Here is a 10,897-nt window from a genome sequence, read left to right as displayed (position 1 = left end):
AATTATTTGGGATATTTCTTGCTGATCACAATCTTGCAGTTGGTTACAAAATATTTCTAAAAAAGTGAAGAAACTCATAATTTTGCCTATTTCTTGAATGCATATCGGATAGTTTTTCTTGAGCAGACAGGAGGGAGTAGTGCAGCGGATTAGTAATTTGGCTTTTAAAAATCGATAAAAAAGAAAGAAGGGGCCATTAAATGGACTGTCGGTGCTAATATTTCTTGAAAATTTTGAAACAGAAAAATGAATGCCTCTAGTGAGTCCAACAAAAACATTCTTGGATGTCACGCGATCTCTTGTCACCTCTTGCATGTGAATGTGTATTCTGATTGCATCACCACGTAGATGGATTTGGATTTGGATATTATGAATGATTTTAAGAAGAAAACTGGCTTTTAAACAGTAGTACGTTACACATTTAATATATTTTGAGATTCATTTTATCTGTGCTGTAACATATTCGATATTTTCTGTTATTAGTGTAGATCTCATCAAATAAAAGTATATATATTTTTTTAGCATCTTTACTTGATAAACAGTCTTCTTCATAGTGTTATCATATATTTGTCAACGTAAATGAAACTAAAAACAGACTGACAAAGATGGAAGGCGGATGCTTAGTCATTGAATTCACAAGCTGCATTTCATGCTCTAGCTTTAACGGCTTCAATCACACAATTTCTTGTTCCTTTCTTTATCCGAGAGAACTCTTATCAGACATGTTGCCCGTAGCAGTGATTTTGAAACATTTTGGGCTGGTCCCATCCCAAAGGAAGGAATGGAAGGAGAAACATATTTTCAGAGCTTGACCATCTTTAATTACGAATCCATGTATTTATCCCTTTCTGCATACTAAATAGCTTATAGTGGCTCTTATATATCTATCATCTGCTATCAATGCATTAATTAGTAGTCAAACTTGAATTCGATTCGCACCAAAAAAAAAAAAAAAAGAGAGAGAGCAAAGAACTCAAATTCGAGTGATTTTAACATAAGAACCAAATCCTTCCTTAACCACAAGGAGAGGGATGGCAAAGGGAGGATTTGGGGAAGATCAACTTGTTATACCTAGAGTAACGGCTATTCGTTGAACTAGATCAGTCAACATTTATACATTTCGATGTAACCTTCAGCCTTTAGGCTATGACCAATACCCCAATTGGTTCCTTTTTTTGCTTCTTGGTTCTATAATGTTTTAGTAATGAGAATATTTTAATTCTTTTCTAATTTCTTGGATGATAGAGTTGCGGCAACGCTTCTTTCTTCCATATTTTATTTTGAACTTTAGTCCCATAGGTTTGAATTTTAGAATGAATCAAAAGTTTTATAAATTTCCTTCCATTTGTATCCTTTACAAATTTTGTAAAATAAAAAAAGAACCGAATCTAAGGTATTTCTCTTTTCCATTGATTCCTACGGATTGGATCAAAAACAATTCTTGAACGGGTCATTAAACTCTAGGGATGAATTGAAAAGGATACTAGATGAGCCACGACATATTGATCAGGCACATTGTTCGTGCATATCAACATCTGGAGCATGCTTAGTTTTTTAGGTGCACAAGGGAAGAGAGAATAATTACAAGAGGGCATTAAAGCCATCGAGGGGTTTAAACTCTTGTATTGTATTGGGACGGTGTCCAAAATTACATGATGAATGTGGACAGGAAAGGGTTTCTACAATCAACGCAACCACACACTTTCCTGGACATGTCCACGTGGTGCCATTTCTATGGTTCATGAACAAGCTCGCTTGACGGTAGTGGCAACATTGCAATTAACCCCACCTCCAATGGCATTTGTCCGGACAAACCATCCCAACTTCAACGTAACTACGATAGTGCTTAACTACCTTTTACTTTCTAAAGACCACTTTCAAAGTATAATTATACCACGAGACAACACAGGACACTTGTCACTTTTAAATAATAATAAGTAGTATAATCAATTCAGTGTGAATGGGTGGATAAAGTTTTGGTATATTAGGCAAAGTTTTTAACTTTATAAATTAGAGGTCGGTGATACTACTAAATTTACATCCTTAAAATCTAAATTCACCGGCTTTTGGGGTCCCTCGGGTTTAGGTTTGTAAAAATTAACGTAGGCCTTTGGGCTTCGAAAGAAAAAAAAAAAAATCTAAATTCACATCTGACATAACTTTTAGGACTAATAATAAATACTAGTTATCAATGCTCGTGATACAAGTCATTAATGTATTAGAGACCAGAATTTAGACTGGGGGCGTGTGGATTTAGCCAATGGTTTTGAATGTTTAAGGGATTTGTTTTAAAGGACGTGTTAATGGTGATCTCACTATTTACGAATTAGTCCACAATATAATTGATTTTAATTTGTATGTACTCCTAAAATTGTATTTAGTTAGTGATATTGCTAAGTTGTAATTTATTTGTAGTATTTTTACTACTTTGAATTCATTATTTGCTTCGTTTGGATTAAAGAATTTGAAATCCATCAAAATCATTCTAATAGTTTGAATTACTTAAGAATCATTTGGATTTGTAATTTAAAAATATATTTTAGATACTAGAGTGATTTACGAATTCTAATACCACATAATTAATCTAAGCAATTAGAAAAAATCGAAAAGATTTTAAATCATTCGTCAAATACCTCAACTCAAATGCATCCATTATGTATTTGCATTCCTTGTTGAGTATTAATGTATTTGACGAATTTGTAAGAGTCTGTAATTATATCCCAAAAACAGAATTCAAATTTTGAATTGTACATATATTTTGTTTGGATAGTGAAATTATTCCAAATAATATTTCGCTTGCACCGTAAACATATTTTTCAATCCACCCTTTTATATTCTTAACCACTTTTTTATCTCACATGCATCACATCACAAAAAGTGCTACAATAATTATTCCAAATAATATTTTAAATAATACCCTATACAAAACAAAAACTTATATTATATCCTTTCCCAATTTGTTAGGATTTGAAAGTTGTTAGGATCACAAAATTATTCAATTGGATTCCGATTAATATGCCCCACTTGACTCATCTTAATCTTTTGAGAAAAAATGTTTTATCAAGAAGAAAAGCCAATGATAAAAAAAAACAAAAAAAGAAAGAAGTTAGGAGCTGGTTTAGTCTACTTAATATATAAACGTAAAATTGTTATAAAATAATTGCATTTCCTTGAGGAATGCTTTAATGCCATATCCCTTGCCGAATTTAGCATTCGGATAGTAGTATTATCCATAAATTTCATATACTGAGTTTTAGCGTTTTAGGCTTTGAATAGTCTGTTGAGAGGCTCAAAAAAAAAAACTCTGTTCAGGGGCAAAAAAAAAAAAAAAACAATAATAAAACTCACAGAAATTCTCTCCTCCCTCTCCATTGTCAGGTGCTGGTGCTGCCTCCTCTTTTTCTCTCTCTTAAGTCTTGACCATCATCTTCAGCTGGCTTTCTTTCTACTTCTGCCTGTCTATGCTGTATACATAGTGGTAGTTTCTGGGAATTGCAAGACGAGGCAAGAAAAAGGAAACAAACCAATAGCAAGAATAAGGCCCATTTATGCGCAGAAATAACCAAGTATCAACCTATCAATGGAGGAACTTTGGTGACAGAGCTCAAGAGCCAATTCTATCTGCTCAAAAATAAGAAACAGTAGCTTTGGCTTATGGCTTCATCTTTGCTTTTATTGCTTTCACAATTTTCTTAGCTTTTAGTCCTTCTCCAAATTCTTCTTCCCCTTGGTTCTCCAACATTTTTAGCAGAAGTAGCTTCAGGGGCGGTACTTTAAACTCATCTACTCCTCCAACTTTGTCTGATGAGTCTCATGGATCTCATTTTTCTTCTGTTTTTTCTTACTTTTTTCCCAACTCTTCACAGCAAGCAATTAATGACTCTTCTGCTTTTGAGTCATCGCCAACCAGCATTGCTAGATCCCAGAACAGTTCATCTGAGCAAGTAAATTTCAGTAAAGGTTCCCCAATTGTCAGTAATCAGACTCCGAGTTCTGAGTTGAATGATAAAGTTGGAGTCTTGAAGCCAAATCGGAGCACAACAATTCCAGCACCAAAATCTGCTGAGGTTCTGAAGAATCGGACTGTGAATGCAACACCAAAATCTTCTTCTGAAATGAATAATAGTTCGTCAGATGCCAAGAATCAGACTCAGAGCAAAGAGTTGGAGAGTAAAGGTGAAGTCTTGAAGGCAAATCAGAGCACTATTGGGGCTGTAAATTCATCAGAGAAGGCAAACAATAGTGCAACTTCATCAGCCAAATCCTTGCCTGGAAAGAATAATGTGAGTGGGGTTGGAGAAAAAAGAATTGCAGAGAACGGTGTGGAAGTTAAGAATCTCACATCTTCTTTGCTGAAGAAACAGAGTAATGGGGCTAGTTCTAGTGTCTCTGCAAAGCAGAGGATGGATGAATTGGTGAAGGGTTTGGTGAACTGTAATCTGTTTGATGGGAATTGGGTGAAAGATGACTCCTACCCTTTATACAAGCCCGGTTCTTGCTCTCTGATTGATGAACAATTCAATTGCTTTCTCAATCGTAGACCTGATAGTAATTACTACAAGTTCAAGTGGAAGCCAAAAGAATGCATCCTTCCAAGGTATGTGCATAATCCACCTCTGATAAATAGTTGTCCGGTTGCTCTGATTTTGTAGTTATATGATGAAGTTTTGTTTAATTTTGTATGAATTACCTTAGGGATTGGGCATGTGTTTGACATTTTACTAATGATTCGTCTGTTTCATGGATTGGATGTGCTTCTTCGGATTAGTTTTTGATATCAGAAGTATGTTACTTGATTCTGTTCTGGTTTCGGTCTTATTAAGTTGGTTTAAAACTTCTTCTTTCCCATATGAATCTTCATTTTTTTTAATTAATCAATTTGTTGAATTTTAATTTCTTATTTAGTTTGTTAAAAATTGTTGGGTTCTGTTCCCCTCATACATATTTGCTGGACTCACACTGGTACCCCTCTTTATGACTCTTAGCACTTTTTTTTTTGTTGCTTTATGCTTTTCCATTATCCTGTCGATATTGTCTTTATTGCTTTCTGAATATAATGATCGTTTTCAAATCACTGATTGCAGGTTGGATGGAGGCCATATGCTGGAGTTGTTGAAAGGAAAGAGATTGGTATTTGTTGGCGATTCTCTCAATCGGAATATGTGGGAATCTCTTATTTGCATCCTCAGAAACTCCGTCAAAGACCAGAAAAAGGTCTATGAAGCATCTGGAAGACAACATTTCCGAACAGAAGCTTCTTATTCCTTTGTATTTGAAGTGAGTTTCTGGAATTGGGTCTTCTCCTTTTGCCTTGGATATCTAACTCATGACATCAGAATAATTTCTTTGTTGGCCCTGTCTTTGATTGCAATTGTTGGATTTTCAGGACTACAAGTTCACTGTGGAGTTTTTTGTGACTCCTTTCTTGGTTCAAGAATGGGAATTCCAGGATAAAAATGGAAAAAAGAAGGAAACTCTTCGACTTGATTTGGTTGGGCATTCTGCTGATAAATATAAAAGTGCAGATATCATTATTTTCAACACAGGGCACTGGTGGACTCATGACAAGACGGCACTGGGGTAAACTTAAAATAATAAATGTTCCAAGAATGTACATTTGTTGTTTGTTACCACATGGATTAAGTATTATGATTATTGCAGAAAGGATTATTATCAAGAAGGCAAGCCATGTATACAGCGAATTGAATGTTCTTGAGGCGTTCAGAAAAGCTTTGACGACTTGGGCGAGATGGGTTGATGCCATGTAAATCCGGCAAAAAGCCCTCGTTTTCTTCAGAGGCTATTCTGCATCTCATTTCAGGTAATTTAGGATTTAGAAGAGGAAAAACAATTCCTTGATGTTTGAAGAAACTGTTGTTGCAAATAATTTTTGTCTGATTAGACAACTTGAAAGCTAATCAGCATCTTGATGATGTATGCAGTGGTTATCAGTCTGCTGTTTTCCTCCCCAATGTATATACATTTAATCTTAAATTATCATCCACATTGGAATACCTATACTGAATGTTGGGGCCTTTTTTTTTTTTTTTCTTTTTTCCACAGTGGTGGGCAATGGAATTCCGGTGGCGCGTGTGACCATGAAACTGAGCCGATAAAGAATGAGACATATCTGTCTCAGTATCCATCCAAGATGGTCGTGCTGGAGAAAATCTTGAGGAATATGAAAACCCCCGTCTCATACCTCAACGTTACAAGAATGACAGATTATCGGAAGGATGGACACCCCTCGATATATCGGAAACAAAGTTTGACAGAGGAGGAGAGGAGATCACCTTTGACGTACCAAGATTGCAGCCATTGGTGTCTCCCTGGGGTGCCTGATTCTTGGAATGAGCTACTTTATGCAGAACTTCTGGTAAAACAATACCAGAAGCAGCTGCAACAGCATAAAAGACCATAGTAGGTACACAAATGCAATACGCGGAGGTTATGTTCATTGACTACCGGCTGAGTTTTTGGAAATGTGAATTATAGATTTTTTATTCTTACCATGGGAATGTTGACACAGAAAAAGAAACCACTTGGAGAAGATCCAAGATACAGTTGAATTCTGCAGCGGCATAAATTATGCCACAGAGAGAGAGAGACAGAGAGAGGGAGATTAAAGTAGTAGTAAAATGCAACGTTGGAAGGTGGGAATTGTGTTTGATTATGATTTTGTACAAGAAAGAAGAGAGAGGGACGAGGGATAAGGGGCCTTAGGTGGATGGTTACAGTTAAAAAAAATACTGCTAGTAATCTCTCTTTACATACATGATGATGAAAAAGCTCTCCGGGCCACAATGGCTTGGAGATTGTAAATTAGTAAATAATTGCTTCCTTAATAAAATAAAGGGTTGTAATTATTCTTTTCACTTGCTGTCTATAGTATATAGTCTTTGTCGGATCCGTTGATTTTATGTGGTCAGGTTCTTGAATGTTGAATACTGGTAAAAATATTGTTGCCTGGCAATTTTTGTCAATGCACGTAAGAGTCTCAATCTCCTACTTATTATATAGTATATAATAATGGGTTAGTTTGCTAATCCCTATCTTCATTGGCGCTCTCATCAGTCTTTTTCTTGTTGACAGCTTTCTGTTTGGAATTGAAATTCACTTCAGCTTGATCTTGACTCTTTACTATTTGTTGCTGGTGCTTTTGATGAATACAAATGTTAGCTGCTATAGATATCCCTTTTGATGCTTTAGCAATTAGTACCCCTTTTTTCTTTCTCTTCACATGTTATGGTTTTGACTAATGGTTGATTGATTGATTATCTGCTAAGGTGTGCCAAAATTGTCGGTGTTACGCATGTTTTGGCATCAGGAATTGCTGGGAGCTACCATCATCATGGTCTTCATTGTGGTTTTGCGGGAAACATAAAACACTGACAAGTATAATTATTCTTAGGATTGATGAAAAATTTTTAGTGTTGATTGAATATTATAGATCTGAAGCAAAACCCTTTTCTTTCTGAAGACTATTAGTATAAGTTATCTGCTGGCATAATTAACTCCTAGATTTCCCGCAGGTCAAGCTGAAGTTCTACGAAACTCTACTACATGATTCTGATGTAGAGCACATGTATTGTCCGTCCGTTTGCCACTTTACACTTTGCATTAAGGGTCTGTTTGGTTGGAAGTAAAATGTTTTCCTTGGGAAAATATTTTCCGTGGAAGTAATTTTCCATGAAAATCATTTCCCTTTCATCATTTTCAGGTGTTTGGTTAGCTTATTAAAAATATTTTCTTACTTCATTTTTCTGGTGTTTGTTTAACTTTTGAAATATTTTCACTTTTATCTCTATCTTTACTTTCTACACATTATAACTACATACTTCTTCTCATGCAAAATAAGAAAATTTATCTCATTGTTTAACTTTAAAAAATCTTGGAGAAATGTATATATGAATAAAAAATATCTCCTTAAGCAATAAACAAATTGCTGGCCATTTAGTGTCAAATATCAATCACATGCAATGCTTATTATGACATATATCTTGCACTCTCACTGCTGAAAGTTTCTCTAGAAAAGAATGTCCCTATTATACATAATTAATTACTAGCATAGGATGAGCAGGATGAGATTTTTTTTTTATTTTGAATATACTAGGGGGACGGTTGGGTTGGGTTGGGTTGGGTTGGGTGGCACGGGGGAGGGAGTGTAAGGAAGAGCTCTTGGGTTCGAGTCCTCCTGTTTACACTAAAAAAAAAAAAGAACATACTACAAATGTTTTCAGTAAGTTTGGAACATACTACAGGCGGGATGCATGCATTTCGGAAAACAACTTCAGTAAGTTTGGAAGGGAAGTTGTTTTCCATAAGATGAGTGAAAATATTTTACATAGGAAAATATTTTCAGTAACTTTTGTACAACCAAACACGGGAAATTAGGAAAATATTTTCCTGGAAAACATTTTCACCCGAAACAAACGGACCCTAAATGTTGCTTCATTTGTTTTCTTGTTTCTTTTTTTTTTTTTTGACAGACTTTGGAGGCAAATGAAAAAATAATTTTAATGTTATTTGGAAATTGACTGGTTTAATCCATGAAGCAAAGTTTATAGGAGTTTAAATCTTCTCTCTTCATTTCTTCTTCACAGTTCTTACGTTGAGTGAATTTCTTATACATATATATATATACACATACACGCACACATATAGGAGTGAATTTTTAATCTAATTGTTTCTCTCCAGATTCTTGTGATCTTGTCACGGGCTTTAGCTTCAAAAAATTGACTGTCATATATCTGTCCAAGCATATTATATCCTTGATTAATGATTAATGAAAACTCAATAAACGTTCTATATTATTGATTGTCTACACAATTTTCTAGTAAAACACTACCTTGTAATTAAGAACTTTATATTAGTGAATACGTATTAATCCATATGGGTAAGTTTTTTATACACTGTCAATGTATAAATTTTTTTACACCAAAAGATTTAGATTATGTTACATAACATGAATTTAAATTTGAAATTTAAATCATGTACATGTAGAATACATCCACAACTGCTATTGTCAGTGCGTAAAAAATTAATTCATTAAATAAGATTGGCATAATTATGAGTTTGCAATCATGAATTCTAGTAGAAGCCAGCATGGGAGAGGGTCTGGATTGGGCCGAATATCTTCAGCTACTTATTGGCACGTTGAGTTAACGGATCCCAAAAAGAAAAAGACTAAGGGTGCTTTGATAAAATTGATTTTGTGCTAGTGAAAGTTGTGAGAGTGGATTAATTGAAGGATTTCTTAGTGTGTACGATAGTATAATTTGAGGTGTATTATTCTAGGTTGTGTTGATTTTTGTAATATTTAGTATTGATTAGTAATGTGTAAATTGTATAATTTTTTTAATTGTTCGTTGTTGGTACCATAATTATTAAATTCGATCCAGTGGTTGAACCGGTGGACCCGCCATGGAACTGGGCTAGTTTAGCAATTGGATCGGAGTTGCAGATGACTCGTTTTGAACCGTTTGACTCGGACGGTTGAATTGGTGACCCGCTAAACCTGGTGGTTTTTGGAATTTTTTTTAAATTACATTTTTACTCAATATTTAATTTGACTAGTCACACCAAAATGGGTATTGTCGTCTTTTTGACAATTAGATGAGAAAAATTGAAAAGGAATTTGGAAATTAAGGTTTCTTTCTTTTTTTGACACTTAGATTTATCATTTATATTTATGTATAATATCAATATGAATTAATGAACTAAGGAATACGTATGGGTATGGCTTGTGTGTATGAACTATAAAATATAAATAGGTTATGCCTTGTTAACATTGAAGAATTTATATGTTTATTTAATTATATTATATATTTTTTCAATCAGTAATACTCCTTTTGAACCACTGACTCGCCAACTCGATACTCTTGCTGGGTTGATGCTCGAGTTGTTTTTAATAACTAAGGTTGGTAGTATTTAACTTGTGAAGAATAACTTGGCAGCTAAAGTTTTTGATTTGTTTGCATATCATATTTTTTGGCTATACATGGATGGATATAATGGTATTTTTCTTGTGTGTAAAACCCAATCTAGTGGACCAACATAAGGCGGCAGACCCAAAAGGATTGCGCAAAAAACGTGAGAGGCCCAAAGACATTTGGGCAGACATACGAAGCAGGCAGCGGCCCAACCACTAAAAATATTATTGGCAATGAAAAGACCAAAAAGGCCAAAATCTGTAGAGAAACAACAGCGAAACCAGCGTAAAAGGGTAAAATTGGAATAAGACCATCAAAATTCAAAACTTGTGGGCGACAAACATGAAACAAAGATGACCCCACAACGAGTTCCATCACACATAAAAAGACAAATGAGGAGAATATCAACACTCAAATTACAAAGAAACCAGAAGAAATCACTATTCCCAACCCTTCAGTACTTTATGTATTTAGAGATTTAACAAGTTTTCTCTGTAGTAGTCCTTTACATCATAATGATGTCATTTTAGCAAAATTGAGACAATAATTTGAAGGGATAATTTCGAAAACCTCTCTTAAAGTTTTTAAAAATTACAAACACCTCTCTTCAAGTTACCATTTTACTAACAAAAACTATTCATTTGTCAAAATTTTGAAGGGAGGTGTTTGTGAAGTGCATTTTACTTTTCCATAAAATTCTCTAAAAAATTGGGAAAATATATAACATCACAAACCCACTTTCAACCCTCATGTCTATTGTCATATTCCCACATTCCTAGGTGAAATTGTCAAAAATCTTGAGAGAGGATTTCGAAATTATTCCTAATTCAAACTAATTTTAATTTTTATCATTAGGTAACAATATAAAGTATTAATTGTTTAATACTCATTTTCTCTCTTTTTTCTTTTTCTGAGGGGAGAGGAGCGGAGGCCGGGGGTAGGTGAATTTTAACATATGGTTATGC

The 10,897-nt window shown here is 34.5% G+C and overlaps 1 protein-coding gene across 1 annotated transcript; it reads left to right on the top strand.

The window, feature by feature from the left end:
* Positions 1–3,420: 3,420 nt before the first annotated feature.
* Positions 3,421–6,875, top strand: LOC113773680 (protein trichome birefringence-like; the record flags this gene model as incomplete). Its single annotated transcript, XM_027318304.1, is given in 7 exon segments — positions 3,421–3,637; positions 3,640–4,597; positions 5,085–5,277; positions 5,387–5,580; positions 5,662–5,683; positions 5,685–5,821; positions 6,064–6,875. Coding segments are annotated over 7 exon segments (2,079 nt in total), but the record flags the coding sequence as incomplete, so codon positions are not given.
* Between the last annotated feature and the right edge of the window lie 4,022 nt (positions 6,876–10,897).

This window comes from Coffea eugenioides, chromosome 6, assembly GCF_003713205.1.
Source record: "Coffea eugenioides isolate CCC68of chromosome 6, Ceug_1.0, whole genome shotgun sequence".
NCBI lineage: Eukaryota > Viridiplantae > Streptophyta > Magnoliopsida > Gentianales > Rubiaceae > Coffea > Coffea eugenioides.
The sequence above is the reverse complement of the archived record's forward strand: the minus strand, read 5'-3'. Positions and strand labels throughout refer to the sequence as shown.